The sequence below is a fragment of the Styela clava genome, chromosome 4, assembly GCF_964204865.1.
Source record: "Styela clava chromosome 4, kaStyClav1.hap1.2, whole genome shotgun sequence".
Taxonomy (NCBI): domain Eukaryota; kingdom Metazoa; phylum Chordata; class Ascidiacea; order Stolidobranchia; family Styelidae; genus Styela; species Styela clava.
This window is the reverse complement of record NC_135253.1, coordinates 8,791,618-8,810,131: the sequence shown is the minus strand read 5'-3', so window position 1 is coordinate 8,810,131 and position 18,514 is coordinate 8,791,618. Positions and strand designations below refer to the sequence as shown.

Here is an 18,514-nt window from a genome sequence, read left to right as displayed (position 1 = left end):
TGTTTTTGTCGATGCCATCAGACTTGTTTGCAAACAACGTTTTGTTATTTGTATTTTGTTACTTAGAGAAATTCATCAAATTAACTGAAATATTGAATTGCATATTTAAGTATTGCATTTATAAGTATGAGATGTTGAACAAGTTCATTCTCAAAATACGTTTCGACAACAAACACGCTTACCCTGTAACAGGGACGAAAATATATTCTCTTTGGTTTCTTCAAGTTTACTCCAATATTCTAGCTACATTTCTGCATTTTTCTTTCGATATTTATTCTTGGAAACGGTCTCAACCACACACCGTGATTTATATGTTTCGTTTGTCTCATATATCTAATATTATGGAACCATAATTTTGCATGCTGCAAATGAGCGACAATAACTTAATTGTTAAACTACTTAAAATGTTTGACATAACAAATTACCAAGCCTAAAGTTGACCACATGCCAAAAGGTTGCATAATAAGCACATTAGAACCTTGACAACATGAAATAAAAATCCAGGAAATACATTCTAGAAACTATGTGGGGATACATGGCTCCATATATAGGCAATTTAGTTTAATTATTGCATCATTAATGGGATGAAATGCTATAACTGAAAACACACCTTCTTGCGATATTATCCGATTGTATTATTGATTAAGCATGTAATGTACATTCGTGTATTCAAATTTTTATACAAATTTTTCTACTTGTCTATGACACAGAGACAATAAAATAATAATGAAGTTAAAAGGTTTTGCTATTGTTTCCCGATAGCCATGTTATATATGCGTATAGGCTGTCAGGTTCTTCCATTGGTGGCTTTTTTACCTTCACCCACGAAAAGCTGTGATAAATTTCGTAACCCGCCGAACAACATTTTTGTTTTCTGTGGTGGAAAGGCGATATATCAGCAACGTTCTTTATGGTTTTTGGCCTCGTTATGAAGTTGATGAAAATTGACGAAAGTTTTTATTACAGTGAACCATTCCCCCAAGCCATATCAGACATACAATACCGTTTATAACTTGTCGTTCGTCGAGTCACTTTCTGTGCACATATATATATATAACATAGTACGTCATACGAGGAGAACTGACCTATTTGACCTGAATGACGTAATTTCGATTGTGCATTGTCCGCCTGACCCCCGTGCTGTTGCTGCGATCGAGAATAAGCTGCGTAAACTAAAATGCTTTTTACCGCATTGAAGTACTTTTTCGACCTCTGATGGCCCAGTTATGTTTTCTTTATTTAATCAGCCACGATGCGGTATAACATTTACAATATTATTTTTTGTATTTACGGTAATTCATTAGCGCTGCCATCGCGTTTTGAGTCCTTCAAATTTTGTCAATTGGCATAATTGTTGTGTTTCCTCAGCTGGGAAAAATAGAATTGCTTGTTTTTATGAATCAATGGACTACTATTGCTCAACCCAGACAACAGTAGATGGTATCTTATATCCATTGCAAAGTATAAAAACGGAATAGGGTGAAAGACGTAAACCCATTTTCAAAAAAGTTATAAATATCACAAAGCGTTATACTGTGATTAGCATTGATTTGTCTTCTTTGCTGATAAAATCACGAGCTAACTATATTTCTATTTAATAACAGTATTTCATAAAAAGAAACTTTTAGCATACATTCTCAAATTTTTTTTAAAAAAAATATTAATTCAAAGTTGCAATAGGATTATAAGTTTTAAGAGTATACACTGTACTAATATAATTTAAAACAGTAAATCTATTTTTCTTCACAAATTTTGGTTCAACGATTTCAACCTAATCAGACTTATCATCAAATATTCATGAGAGATAGTATTTGTCTAGACAACAGAGTTCGCAGCACCCGTGTATATTACACTTGATTTAGTCATACCTAAGCTCAAATACGTATAGGTAGGCTATTCATTGAGGATTTATTTTCTAAACAAAAATTATTTTGAATTGTTGGTCAATGTTTGTGCATCAAACGGTGTAACCCTTTTACACTTATTTTGTAGCAAAATGTTAGGTCGGAGTAACATATAGTGATTATAGTCGATACATGTAAATCTGGGTAAATTTGTTTTTTTTTTGTTCACGTACACAGAAAAAAATATAATTATTCAAAGAAAAACGAAACCTTTAGAAATCATTCTTTAGCGATCAATAAAACTTTCCACAGAATTGCATTATCTTTCAAATTGTCTACTCGTTTTCTAAAAAATTGAGTTTAAGATAAGTATAAGTGAAAAAAATCAACTAAGAATCAATTGTATAAATGAGCAGTTTCAGTTTGAGTTTTGGTTTCGTTAACATTTGGCATCATAACATTTGACATCAAGCATCAAGGTGAATGAATATTCAAATCTTAAACTCTCAAACCATCAAATCTAAATAGTGTTTCTAGGTTGTGGCCAGTAAAGTGTTTCAAAAGATTCATTATGCTGAATTACAAGATATTTTTTGGAACTTTTATAACATGATAAATTATGCTAAAAATTGTTTTTAGACCCAATGTCTGTGGAACGAAATGTTGTGAAGGTTGGACTTCAGGAAATACTGCAATGTGTATAACACGTACGTATGCTTTGAATTCAGTTGGAATGGTTGTGAAATTGACTGCACATAATTGAAATATAATGACTCACAACCTGGAATACAAATCCTAGATATCTATTGCTATACACTATGACCAATTTGTAATGCAATGAGTATTTGTGATTATCCGGGATAATCTGAAAATCTCAAAATAAATTGAAATGAGACCAGAGGATCTCGTGATTACTCCAATCTGAAATCGGTCTAGTAACTTATTTATTTAGAAAAAGCTGTTCAAATAGGACATCCGCGTATAATCTTGCAGTTTGTGAAAACAAATAAGATGGAGTGTAAATCTTTCCAAATGATATCAAACTTGTTAAGTAACTGCATGCGATCATGGTAAATCTCTTTCATCAATCCAAATCTAAATGGGGTTTTCATCTTAACCATCCTTGATTGATGAAAATGATGTACAAATAATGTCGCAGGTCAGTCACAATATTCAGTTGGCACTCCCATAAATATTTTCTTTAGAAAAATTATTAATTTTGAATAGACACGACCGCCTCCACTAACCATACGTGATTAATTGCGGGTCTTCAAATTCGATGGACAATAAATGAACTCAGATGGACAACTGGACATTGATACAGCTGGATTATTTATGGACGTTGGAACAGAATAAAAACCGTGTCCGAATAGTCATGCAGTTTTGTTTGGCGACGTGAATCGCACAGATAATAGACTTTTGATCCAAATTTTAAATAGTTGTTAATTTACGGTTTATTGTTTTTGTTAACAGAATAATCGGCGATTACCTCGTATTACGGAACGCTGTGATAGGAGTCCTGTTGCTTCTGTTATATAAGTTTTACACGTACAGATGTTGTCAAAGATATTGCAAATTCTATAATGATTTTTCAATTCCAAAACAAAAATTATTTAAAATAATTTACGTTTCAACTCGCATATGACGCAGGGGGCTTCCTGTAAATAAATATCCTGTAATTGGCTAAGCTAAAGTACTAAGACTGTATGCTGAACTATTAATAGTGCTATAAACATTTGTTATTTGCCAATGTATCTAATAAACCAAACTGGATTAGATTAGATTTAGGAAAACAGAAAACGAAAATCAGAGATGTAGCGGGATACAGAATGATCCCTCTTCACCCAAGAATGCGATAACAAATACTAAAACACGGCCATTATCATAGCATATACTCTAAAACTTCCGCTTCGTGACTTTTTCCGTATCTGACTGAAGTATTGTTGACTTTAAAATCTTAAAATCAATAGAAAACCAAAATGAGTTTGATGATGTAATCGCTCCTTAAATCTGTTTTTCTCAAATAAAACACGGAAATGTTGGTCTTGTTATTTTACAATAATCACGTATCGTTTTGGAAGTGTATATTGTCGAATTGACTTACGACAAAAATAACTTATTTAACACACTTTTACACAGCTGTCTGCGATAAGCCCTGCAAAAATGGCGGTTACTGCATCAGAGTCAATGTTTGCTTGTGTCCGTCATCATTTATCGGCTCGGATTGTTCGGAAAAGAAGTCGATGTCCAACACCAACATGAGCAAACGAAAGCGAGGGCCACGACAAACTCTAGTTCATGTTAGATACCCGGGAGGAGATTCGTCTGCATTAGGTAAGTTGGTATTCCAAGTCATCAAGTTATACAGAACAAAACAATCATTTTTTTTACTATTTATTATCAAATTTCAATTGTATGTACACGTCGAACTATCTCGATAAAGTTATTCAATTATCCTGGCGCAAACGCGTACCCCGGATAAATGTAATCTGTGATACAGACCAATGCATAAGTGATTTTGTTCTCTTTCCGTTTTTAATTAACCTTGCTTTGATCGACAAACAAAATAGAACAACAGATAATAATATGAGATATTAATCTGATGCATGACTGAATCGGTTACGATTACGTCGGTTGTTTCTAAGAAATGCAATATATATAATAAAGTTGTATCATTCTATGACGTATCACACTTCATAGCAGATATTATATAAAGTATACATACATATATTCTTAGTCGACCCGAACATGCGTCGTTATTGAGATGAGATAAAATAACTTGTATTATAATATTTTAAATTATATTATTTCCTGTAGGGAATATAAATTATGTTAAAGCTACATGGCTCCCTGTAGAATCTGAAAGCATGATTGTTTACACAGTGACACACTGCATAATAGATGTACATGGTTTTATCTCAGATGCCGGTATGCTGCGAGAAAATGCGCAAACCACACAAGGCGGTCCTAATGAAATATAGACTGCCCATCGTAGGACAGTCTATGTAGTTTGCAAAAAGCTCGGGTCTTCATTTCAATCAAGACCCACTCCAAAGTTCATGAGCTATTCTTGTATTTTTATCTAATGAACAGACGGAAACCCTAGTTTTTGTCTCAATTAAAAAGGAGTAGCGTAGAGTAAAAAGTTTTTTTTGCATATATTTTACATCAAGTACTAATTAACGTATTATACAACCTTTCACAAATGTTAGACCATCAGCGTGTAAACAATTTTGAGGTAATACATCTTGCATTTTTACTATCTGGAAATTTCCTTCAGTTCGTAATTTACAACGTTCTCTGTCACCTACTGCTTGGCTTAGCAATGCTACCTAAAGTGGTCATTGTGTTTATTGTTTATCAGCTTATAGACGAATTCATTTTCTTTCAAATTTGCGTAAATTTCGCGTTATATTTTCACGCACTTTGACAAAATATGAATAATTTGCTGAAGCTAATTGACCGCCTGTTTAGTGTCACCATTTTTATCAATAAATCTTGAAGTGTCATCAGGAACGAATGTAAGTTGTCATCAGCATGTTTAAAACGAATACCACACGCGTGGACAATGTTAGCCGACACGAGAAGGAAGCTGTGTAAACATCGTAAAATCTAATAAACATTTTCGATTGCTAGGGTGGAGAAGAAGACATGTTTGATTAAAAGTTACATCACGACAAAATGATTCAAAACGAAAGGTTTATCGTATTTAATAGTGGTGGTAGGAAAGTAAATAAATTATGACCATTGATGTGTTTTCATCCGTCCATGTGTCTATTGAATCATTAAAACCTCAAGATTTCATTTCTAGATTTAATTTCATTCATCATTTTTGAACACGAAAAACAATTTAAAACACTGATATTACATCTCATTGTTAGGATATGCGATTTTTATTTTTTCAAATTTGTCGTTAAAAAAGACATATCCCTTTAACATTAATATCTGTGGTTGTTAATTTGGTGGCATGTTATTTTAAAACCCAAAATAGCTTTATGGTCGCGCGACCCCGATGAAAAACTTATAGTTATCGCTTGTAGAGTCTAGAACCCAACATTTTTAAACTGTAATATGAGGGTTATTATATTCGACCTAGAAAGTACGCCAGGAATTTATAATGACAAAGACATAATACCGGATTACGAGATAATATTCATATAAATGGAAGAAGAGATTTGCTGTAAAATACCTGTCACGATATTGCCGCAAACACTACATCTGCACAAAGGAATATTTCAAACAGTATTTATGCATGTATTCGTCTCCTTGTAGCATTCGAGAGCAAAATGTGGCCTAATAACTCTGAATCCTGTATTAGTCGACTACTTTAGTTTCAGCTTCATGAAGTGTCACATATGTGCTCTAAATTTTGTCTTTCTGACGTTGGTAAGTAAAAATTTACAAGAGGTTATAAATTCTTTTATTCTGTAGATAGGGGGCTTTTAATCAATATTTCGCCCCTGAAAAGCAATTGGCAACAAAACATAGACTTCGAGATATTAAAGTTTGGATTGAAACTAACAATTCTGTCACTTTCTGAATTCAAAATTTTTAATTACCGATATTTACAATAAATGTCAATGTCAACGTGCCTCCCTTTTCATAATGTCTTAGCTCGAACATGAAATATAGATAGAGCGTTAAAATTTAATAATGAAGTTGAAAGTGAGCATCATAACCCCAATACTAGGGTAATACATAATTCACGGTGTTTCAGCTCAAGCAATTCGAAATATTTTTTTTTATTTGCATAGAGGGTTCAGCAAACGTTCACTGTCATCATTAATGGTAGCGTTACGCTCAAAGGTGACTGCAACGTACCGCACAACGATTTGCTACACCTTGTTTTAATCCCGTCAAGCCCAGAGCAAATAGATAGAAAAACTACTATCGGTGATTTAAAATATAAAAAATACATGTTTTTGTACGTGATTTGGTATCAACGAGAAAGTTGATTCTGTGAGTGAAATGCGATATATTGAGTTAAAATGTTAAATAATCAAAATCAGAAAAGTAATCAATTTAGATGTGAGGTGATATCATGTTGAATAACCCTTACCTTTTTCTCTATCTGACTGATAAGTGCAAACACTTGTGAATTTTTGTATCAATTTTTTTAGTATTCGCACTCACACGCCTATAGACGCAGTCACTCGCATACTCACAGAAAATACATCCATTGGTACTCATTTACCAACTTCCAATGTTGTATGTGAGTGTAAAAATAGTAGAATATTTATTATTATATATATTGTGTTATTTCAGTTCTAGTTCCGTTTCAGTTCATTCGCTATAAACTATTTTGAATATACAAACACGCAGTGGCGTTTCTGTCCCTATTCAATCACAATTTTCCGCTCGATAATAACGAAGTTGAATAGAATATCGCGCAACCTTTTTTGGAATCTTCATCTACATGAGATAGCAAAGTTGGAATTTTATTGTTTATGTAGTTTTGACGTATTGAAAAGCTTTTTTTTAAACAAGTTGAATTTAACAATTGGCAATCCCATTTTTAGAGCAACATCGCTCTATTTTTATGAGACACCATTAATGTGGGTTAAAATCATTAGCAAACTGGAGTTACTGATGTAAAATGATAGATTATCAAAAATTAGCGCTGACATTCGAATTTGTGAGTTGTTTAAGCGAAAATCAGCTATCGACTGTGGGAAATTGAAGAAACTGATTTCGGGTGAGACATTTTTTCAATCCAAGTGGTGTTATTCACATCTGTATCACAATCTGTGTTGGTGTAAGTAACGCCTAGGAAGTAATAATTTATCTGCCGTTTTTATGGAGAAGATGTTGACCGCACTGACCAGACCATCGAACTTTCACCGCCATAAACACCCTTCACTCACACCAATGTGAGATGATTCGAGGCGTGTGGTCTCATCAACACTGATTAAGGCCAAGCACAACTTTTTGAACAAGTATGTGAGACCTCCAGCGTTGATGCGTAAATCAACGTCTGGTTTAGAATGCTAAGCCGCAGCTTACAGAGACAAAATTGTTGCGAATGATTTGTTATCCCGTTAAATACTCGACATATACACAAATTATCTGTTTCGCGATAACCTAATTAGGTCAAAACTGCCACAAACGAGTCGACTAAATTAGAAATGTGAAACGACGGCCCAAACCACCAAATATATACTATCTTCTAACAGACAAATATGCTCCCACGCCTACCAAAATCAAAAGAGACGTTTTTGGCAGAATTGACTTTAAAAGGGAGACCGTATACGATGATAAGTTTATCTTCACAATTGCAAGAATGTGACAGGTTGTCTTGTCAGCTAAAAGCATTTTTACATATGCTAAAATCTTGTGTGAATGAATCAGTTTACTAGAAGTTAGCAATCTCACCGTTTCCGTTACTCCATAATCATGTTAGGCCATGAGTATACAATACGAAAATTAACGTAAAAACGATTTAATAAAATATGGCCGAACTGGTACCTGAGAATTGAAAAAGGATCCCAGATTGAAATAGTTATAAAGTAAGTCCAGTCTGATTTTTTTTGGGCCCGAAAAGAGTCATTGTCATAACCTCATATTTTCTCCATTGGTACAGAATATAATGGAATGGAGAATTTGATAATTAATTTCAATGAAGTCATGAATTTCTTTGTTTATATATATATTTCGCTACCATATTTTGGAATTTTGTATAATATATAATAAATATATTAATAATATATTATAAACTGCTAATAGCAAACTCTTCTCAATTCACTTCACAACTACTATAGCACGAATATCTATTTCTCTTATACCCGATGTTTAGAAAGCTTGATGTTCTTCGATGAGTAAATTACTGCATATTTGAAAACAATAAATATTCTTTTTCCAACTGTATAGGCTTTTCAAGGTAGAATTAAAAGTGATTTACAATTAACAGATACGACGTCGTCTTGTTCCCCTTCAACATGTTTTAATGGCGGAACGTGCATTAAGGGATCGTGCATATGTCGAAGTGGTTACGACGGGAAAAAATGTGAAAAAGTCGTTGTCGTCAAGATGAGTCTGGATTCAGTGCTTCCTGGAGAAGACGCAGAAGCTGAGCCAAACTTTCAAGTAGCATTAAGTAAGATTATTCCATACTATCATGAATTAATACTTATTTTAAAAGCAAAAATAAATAGAAATTCGTTTCTGCCATCATTCCGATTTCATTCTTGAATCCAATTTTAAATCTAAATCTTTAAATTTTATTTTTCAGCAATTTCTGACAAAATAAGTCAAGAAATATTTGTAAATATCTCCATTATGTTATAACGCTAATAACAAATATGAAATTGCAAAATTTAAAATCGTGAATCGCGTTGGCGTTTCGTCAATCAAATTGAGTCACCCGGGAAAGATTCTCAAAACATATTTTCCATTCCATAACGATTAGTACGGTACAATCTGGAAACGATTGTTATAATAAATATTTTTTAATATCTAATACATAAATTATACAAAGAAATGTTATAGTCGCGCCTACCGGAAATGTCTGAATATTTCCAATTGAATCTCAATGGAATATAGTGTACGTATTCATGACTGATCGAACATGTGCCATGCATTGTAGTATTTGTCAAGATATTTTATCTTATTTATTCATACTTGATACAGAATAATTTTTTATTAAGAAGGAATTTTTAAATAAGGGTTATTCCCTGCCGAGCATAATTTTGAAAAACTATTAATCTACGAATTGACAACAAGAGATAGTTCACATACCTACATCGAATCAAAATATTCGCGGCATGCGTATTTGTGAATTGTAAAAGTTTGTATGAACTACTATCATGCAAGATTGTTCAAATCGTAGTAGTAAAAGATTATGTTACACTTCAACCAAATTTGATCAGACGTGGGTGTATTGTTCACTCCTTTACATATTTTCATGTATCAAAAAATATCAGTAGCACATCAATCATAGTTTAAGGTTTTTTATTATTTACCACCGAGTCTGTAAATTAAATGATACTACATGGATCATATATGGATAGCCTTATCATAGCATAGTTTAGCTTTACTTCATACTTGGTCATATTGTGGTTTATGTGACGCACGGAAATATGGGAGTCCGTGTTTACCGATAAACTGAGAAAAGCGCCAAGGATTACACCGATGATGATTTGAACTTTTCGACAATTGACCTTATAAAGCTGAAAAATTTACACTAATTTCTGTGATTCCGACTTAAATTAGAATTTGTCAATCGTGTGGTTGTAAAAAAAATTTTGATTGTGAATAATTCTCCTCAAAAGTTTCCCCATATTGTTGCGGCCTATGTTAGTTGTGGATTTTCCTATCAGACCATTCGAATTGCACGATGTTTTAGGCGAATTTTTGCTATTTTGGGTGCAAATTTTATTTTTTTTTATACATAAACCTGGAAATTTGTAAAACATGCTACATGAACCACAAAAATGTAGTTCACCATGGATCTTTTAAATCAATTTTGTTACTGTTGTTTGATCTTTATTTTTTGCAATCTGAATTTATAACACGATCATATTTACCTAAGTGTTGTTCCGATCCATTTTTTCTACTGTAGTTGTCACCACGTATCTGAAGCAACGGTAAATTGATTTCTTGCTGGCCTGTAGTATCAGAAAGGATGCAGTCAAGTCAATCTTTAGGAATAGTGATTTTGTTTACTATGATCAGTAATATTTAATTTAATATGCTTATTTATCACCCACCGTACCACTTCTGGATGGGGGTTAATTTATAATTCAAATCTGGTAAACAACAGCTAGATCCTTTATCGATTTATTTAACAAAGGTTGATGAACTCGATTTTTTGAGTCTGTATTTAGACTACCCTTCGCATGTTTTCCGAGAAAATTCAAGACGAGCTTTCAGACGCGCCACCATCCCGCTGGGACCAGTCTGATTCAAAGCCGCGAAGTTTTATTATATCAATCATTAGGAGAAAGTTCTTTTCCAGACAAACTTTGAATATTTAACTCAGTTCATCTTCGGAATATGATTGACTTTAAATTGTTCAGCTATGAACGATCATAGTAGGTTTTATTTCGGAGATACAAACTCGACTCCATTGGGATTAAATATATTTATTTTGAATTCAACTTTAATTAAACAGGATTTGATTTCATTCCAGAGCTATGTAAAGCGCTTTGTGTACATGGAACGTGTACTGTAGGCGCCGGACCTGTGTGCAAATGCCACCGAGGATACTATGGAACAATGTGCGAATCCTCTCAATATGGCAGACGAAGGAAGCAGAAATCTAGCATGGTTGCCGACAATGTGGAATCCGGAATCAAGTATAGCAATAATTTGTTGAGACCTGTTGCGGCTTATCCGAATAAAATAATGACAAGTGAGTATGACGTCAGTAAACGTCATTTTAACGCTTCAAATCTCCTAATGACGTTATCAGATCCAGACAAAGACGTTGTGCCTGACGCAGTATTTTCATGAATTATAACTCGAGGACTCGAACGCGAACCTAATTGAAAAACACATCCGTACTTTGAATATTCATCTGCCTGATACAGCCGATATGTACCATGGCGGGGTTTCTTTGCAGAAGCTAGATCCAATTGCCCCTACATATCTGTAAGTTCCGACTAGCAATCATGAATCTCTTGTTGACAAAAATAACAAAGAAAGATATGTATGCTGATTATAATATCAGAAATGTAAACCTATGAATTCAAACGTTTGGACATTGACTTTATAAGTAAACACTATTATCGAGTTTTTGATCACCTTCAGAGCTTCTTCCACGAGTGTGTTATCACGAAAATTTGAAAAAAGCTGGAGTTCAGGGTTCGAAAGCGAAAGATGAATACCTCTCAATTTTTGGATAATCTATATCCAAATCATGTACCAGATGTATACAATCAATACTAAATTCATTTATTGTTTGACGTCAAAACGTAGGAGAAAAACAATAAGACGTCACTTGTTGACCTAAGAATAACGTAAGAGCATAAGAACGCATCAACGCAGCTATGCGCAAACCGACATTTGTGATGAGAAAAAAATCAGACCATACTCAGGTTAAAGGTGGTTTTGACATTTTCACTGCAATTAATGCTCTATAATTCTACAGATTACATACTGCTTATCCACAATATAGAGAAGAAGATGAAGTTAATTTTTGTTTATTTGAAAATCATTCCAAACAAATTTTGTGAATTTTCAAATATATATGACTGTACAGTATCTAGTATCTAATGAACGAACCCACTCACAGATAAATTTGATATTAAATATTCTGTCGGCAAATTTTGGTAGAAAGCAAAGGTATATAGACAAAACACTAATATGAATAGGGTTTACAGAACACCCATATCATTTAGGCCCAATATAAAATGAGTGTTTCTTCAAAAATGTTAGAGCAGCAGATAAAACTTTACTTCAACCCTATAAGGCATGTATTAAAAAGGTGACCATGGCTTTTGTGGTTTTGTGAAAACCTGTTTGAGGTTGATGAAGTTGAGTGGCTTTCCGACACGACATACATCACCTGTAAAAGGAATTTGAAGCTTTTGCTAGATTTCTTGAAAACCTTTGGACTAGATTGCACAACACGCCTTTTTGCACTTTTTCGCTACCAAATGAGAGTTCAATTGACAACTGATAGTTTGCAAATACGAATAACTTATTCTGCTCTATCTCAGCCACCCACAGGCCGGATTTACCCTGACCGTGACCAACGTAAAGAGTACTTTGAAAGTGATATGGGGAAAATATTCTAATCATTTGAGCTGAGGTATCTTGTTGATACAAATTGTACACAAGTGCACATAAAATAGTACCTGCAACTAGGGAATTATGTCTGTAACATCGCTGGCAAGTTTAAATGCCTTTGTTATTTTGACCCTGACTATAACACGCGCCGGCAATCAACAAAAGAGCGGAAGTAAAAGCCGTGGGAAAGTTCTATCGATGTTGTAATTTGCAAAAATTCACGGTTCTTACAACACCTTGTCAGTGATCGTAAACAAATTCAAAATTTAACTTCGGTGGTTTGCTTTACATCTGGTGGTAAAGCTTCCGGCGATAGTTATTAACGAGAAATGTTACGGGAAGGTTTCTGAGACAGCGGGTGTAAAAGCCCTGTTTGAAGTAAAAGTAATGAATACTTATTTTAAATATGGAAACGTGTACGGACAATCAAAAGGCATTCTATACCCACGTCATATTGATAAAATAACTTGCATTTAAAAAAAAGATTTAATTAAAAGCACAGTTAACTATTTTAAAGCATTGAACCGTCACAACAAATATTTTGTTGTCAAAAGTGTCCAAAAGTTAAATGATTAACCTAATTATTTTGTAAATACTTGATATAACTAGCATCCTGTTCGACTATTTGAACTCCATTTATGGTTGTTGCCTATATTGACGTAGAAAATCATTCCATTTTACTTTTGTGTAGCGTGAGTCGGAAGAAACTTGATTTCAAATTAAAGTCACCAAGATCAACGAATGATAGTTTTCGGGGTCAACAGAAAAACAACAATTTATTCCATTGCATAACGCAGGTCATAAACATGATTGTGATATCCATCAATTGGATAATATTGTCCCTCCTTGCCTTAAAGGCCGGAAAATCTATGGTATTACCACAGGGTGTGTTGCACTGATGTATATTGGATTTCAACTAATCCAATTACAAACTATTTAAGGTTTATATTTGGTTTAAGATTTGACTGAATAAACTTTTTTCACCAGGGATTCCTGTTGCGACACCCCGAATATCTGGTTCTTCCACAAGTTCAAAATATGGAAAATGCTATAAAAAGTACAGAGGAGATTTATGTGGACTTTCATATAACAAAATGATGACTGCAGAAAGTTGTTGTCGATCAGGACTCGGCGATGGGTGGGGATCAGAATGTCTTCCGTGCAGAAAAGTTACCATCACACGAGCAGGTGTGGCTACATGATATTTAGTTCAGTATAGTTCATATTTGCATTTAATATTGTGATCTACGTTTTTTGTCACAAAAGTTACGTAAACTTCCTTATGCATAAAAGGAACATTACAAACGCCATTACTTTCAACAACTGAAACTACTATTTAAGGATTGAAAATCATTGTACTTTAGTAGATCGGATTATTCTGCGAATCAAGTTGCGCCATGTATTGGCCGTTGCTATTTATTGATTTACGTCGACTACTTAATATTAATCATTAAAATAGCACTGAGTATGGATTACATATGGCCCGTTTGAAAATGACAAAAGAGATGTTTATGTTTTGCATCGGGAACAGATTTAGCTGTGTGACAGCTCCTCCACGTCCACATACCGGGTCAGACTTAAAAATAACAATAAAATCTCGAATTATTTTCCGGATTCAAAGTATTGAGTAAAGATTTATTATGTAATTTGTATTGTTTGGTCTGAAATCAAAATGTCGCCTTCCGGAATGCTTCTCCCGTTCAAGTTTTGACGTAAAGTCATTCTAAAATTATAAAATTAAATTACATTTCAACGCGAAATAATTTTTGACGTATGTGAATGTCGCAACCTGAAATATTGATAAGGACATTATCGAGATTGGTGAACTATCGTTGTATGGAATAACCCGACTTCTCTAAACGACCACCTTTCAAGATATGCATTAACTATTATCTCAGATTACGCTAATCAATTAACTTTTTTGCGTGCCAAATATATTTTGTTATGAGCAGATTAGATTATATAGCAAATATTTAACCACTTTAAATCACTCGCTACTTTGTTATTTACTTACCTACTATATCCCTTGAGTGCATATTTACGTATTTACGTCGGATTTTGACGTCAGACGTAATGTGTTTCAATGTTTACTGATGGATTAAACAAATGAGGTCATTTACGGGTAATGCTTCGCAAACGAGGGATTGCCTAATGCAATAATATCCCAAATATTATACAAATGGTAGTCAAGATTTACTATATAAATGGAACATGGACCCCTTATGCAAACGGTTCAGTAGCATTTCACTCCACCAATACGTAACGACTTAATTTTTTGAAAAGGAAACGCATTTTTCCGATTCGTCATTGCCTAACGAATTTATCCCACCCTGGTTGCCATATCGGGTACTTGACTGACGAGCCGATACAAAAACATTACTCATTGAAAAGTATATCTTATATAATATTAGTTATCGTAAGCGATATTTATTCGTAATATAAGTAATATCAGCGATCTTAAGTTTATGTAAAATCTTTTGCTCTCGAAATTTCGCTATAATTGAAGGTTTAAAAAAGGTAGAATCCATTGCTTTGAATGCTTAAAATTCAAAAAGTTGTCTGCTTGTGACAGTGCTGTTCACGAATGCTTCAACTTTTTATAAACATTTCGTTACATGTTATAGTTTTGGACAAATTTTGTCGATTCTTATGCCTTTCGGCACGACAATACTCAACTACCGCTAAATATGAGATTATTATATCCTGCATATGAGGCCATGGATCGACAAAGTCAATTTGTGAAAAATAAAATCCCAAAATAACAGATGACGTACTTTTTGGTCAAGATTTATGAAAATTCGGCAAAACATGTTTGGTTTACTTTACTATAACAATACGTAGTACGTACAATCTGTAGGCAATACTTGTAATAGTTTTAAGCCCGTAACCCCGCGTCATCTAATTTTACTTTGTCCATTCATTCGGTAACAACATGAAACGCGAGACGAGAATTATAGGTCATGACGTAATTTTTAATTTCGCAAATATTGTGACAAAAATGCGAAAATAAATAAATTTTCATGTTCTGAAACATAATTCATATATAAAAACAAATAAGTTTTTTTCAATTTTCGAGAAATCTATTCACTTCATTGGAAATGCGAAGGTGCAAAGCAGAATGATTCTATCAATTTTCAGTTTATGCACTAATAAAGCAATACTGAATTGTCTTACCTAAATTGTCAATCTTTAATATTACGCGGGAAAGAAAAGTAATGTAGGCATTGAAAATAAAATACATAGATGGACATTTTTCTATCAATTGGCATTCAGTCATCGAATATGCCGAACGCTTTATGTAGGATCGGCATACATTAAAATAATTTACTTTCTTCACATTTTCAATGCAATTGTCTGATGTGTAATTTACCAACGTTTGATTGTAATCGACGATTATGTCACATCCCGGAATATAGAAAACCTTACAACGATCGGAAATAGCGATAACTCTAAACTAACATAATTTGTTATGACGAAGTGGCATTTTTATCACAATAAAATCAGCTGAGTGCTTCATTCATAAGTTTCGAAAATTGGTGGTTTCACTTTATGATAAATGATAAAATATATAGAAATTTTCCGTTGTACGGCAAATACTTTAGGTCGTGCATTTTGAATGAAAAATTTACAGAGTATATGGTTGTTTTATGATAAATATCGTGCAAAAAAGTATTTGTAATTTTGGAAATATTTAAAAAAAAGGTTGCTTTTTGCACCATTGTATCAACCATATGTCAACCTTATTAAATGTCTCCATTTCAGTAGTCACAGATGTTCTGCTAACCGATGTTGAATACATTCGGAAAATTATATTCCCAGGTTTAGTTGTGTTGATTCTAGTTGAAATAAAAATGAAACTTAATTACATTAAAAAAGAAACAAGCATAATTGCTTTCATTTACTCGACTTTAACTGTTGTTAAGAAGCAGAAATTGTTGAAGCGATATTTATTATAAACAATATACCAGATTGATTGGAATCAAAGATTTGATTACTTTGAATATTCTGAGAAATATTTTTGTCGTTGATAATGACGGGCCATTAAAAATGTAAAATTTGAACACTATTCCAATTCTCACTCACTTCCTTTTAATGAAGATTTTAATCATTTCCAACGGTTTGTGAGTTTAAATAACTTAGGTTAAATTAGAAATAAAGAAATCTGAAATTCCTCCTTTGTAGCCCATAAATATATTCTTTTTTAATACCCCACGTTTGGACAATTCCAAATATAAGATGGCGACAATATTTTACTACAAATCGGGGCGGTAAACATTCCAAAGTGACAGTACTAGAAGCAGAGGAAAGAAAGTATGTTGTTGTGCTTGAGTATAGTTTACGTTGTTAATCTCTCTGTCTCTTTTGTCAAACTTGTACCTACTCAGGACACAACCGCGTCTGGTACATGGAGACAAAAAGAGTTTATTTTTTAAGACTATATAACTAAAAAGTAGTACATCATACAATGCATTTATCAGTAGTTGAAATTTATGAAGTTAGAATTATTTACTACCAAGCATGAATGCGGTTAAACACGGCTATGTGCATTTTTAGGAACGTTGGTAGATCTATGTGCAAATATCCGGGCCATTAGAATTACATTCCTAATCTAAATGTTATTCGGTGAATATATTTATTTGTAGTTATTTTCGGTAAAATTAAAATGAATTTACATTAGATAAAATTATTATCATTTCTACCTAAAATTAAACTGGTAAGCATTATAAAATCCGTTATTTAGACAGAAAAATTCTTGATATATTTGAATTTCTGTACAATACAGATTCAAATTGTACAAGACGCTGATCACATTGTTTTTGTGCCAAACTTTATTTAGCATGTACGGTAATTTGCAGACCTCAGATAGGTATTTCTAGTGTAAAGAAATAATAGTAATATTTTTGTCAATTTGAGATTGGATGTGACCGCATTTGAATTGCCGTTTTTTTTAAAATTGAGTCCAAGCTAATTGGTTTATTGGGAGCAATACACAAGATAATATACATAATTTTGATGATCAACAAAAACTCTTTATTGGCAAAAAATTAACCCAGACGCAATAAAAATTTTGATCAGTGTTGGCAAAATGCTGCCAAGCACTATACATAGATTTACGCTCCTGGTAACAATTATAGTATTCAATTCTTGTCATATTATCGACCAATCCTGATAGCTGGTTTATTTTTAAAGTAAATTGAAGGTACTTGATGTTAGGTACATTGAATATAATTTAAAAAAACACTGAATAACATGTATAACAGTTTTTTTAGAGATCACGGTCGGCAAATTCACACGTCACAAAATCTAGTATATTTTGTAGAAGGATATTCATATTCGGACACCGTTTATATTATTTAAAAACAGTAATTCATTGATTTTTTCAAAAATATCAATAATTTTTTTAAATTTTCACACAAATTTATCCACGCATCTTTAACGCCCAAATGATTTAAGAATGATGGTTTTTTCAACTTCAATTTACAAATTTGGTTTATGTTTCATCTGAAGCGATATAAGAAAAGACAAGTAGGTAGTAATGAAACATGATGGGGCCCCCTGAGAGCGCAAAAATAATCAGAGAATAATATTTAAGAAATGTATATTACAATCGTTTTCTCTTTCAGGAAGAATATCATCAAGTTCCAGGTTATCAGCTTTACATCATTGTCCCAAAGGATTCAAGAGCGTAAATGGAGTATGCAAAGGTATATTTTAATACACTGTTATGAAAGTTTAGTAAACTTTAAAAGTATTTCAAAGGTGGGTCTCGTTTCAAAAGTTCCACCCTTAACATTTTTTTCCTAAAGCTGAAAAAGGTATAACATTGCTTTGACTGACGAAATTAAAAATGATGGGTAAGAAAAGTACTGTAATTTAAACATATTTTTCACAGTTAATAATACAGACAAGACGACCTTTAGGAATAGACATAACGTTTCCTC

The 18,514-nt window shown here is 33.1% G+C and overlaps 1 protein-coding gene across 1 annotated transcript in view; it reads left to right on the top strand.

Moving 5' to 3' along the window:
- The window catches only part of LOC120326973 (uncharacterized), a 39,646-nt gene that overhangs the window by 630 nt on the left and 20,502 nt on the right, over positions 1–18,514 (top strand). The window contains exons 2-7 of the mRNA XM_039393333.2: positions 2,484–2,551; positions 3,984–4,178; positions 8,752–8,937; positions 10,972–11,193; positions 13,560–13,760; positions 18,197–18,277. Of these exons, the coding sequence (XP_039249267.2) occupies positions 2,484–2,551; positions 3,984–4,178; positions 8,752–8,937; positions 10,972–11,193; positions 13,560–13,760; positions 18,197–18,277 (953 nt within the window). The remainder of the gene's footprint in view (positions 1–2,483; positions 2,552–3,983; positions 4,179–8,751; positions 8,938–10,971; positions 11,194–13,559; positions 13,761–18,196; positions 18,278–18,514) is intronic.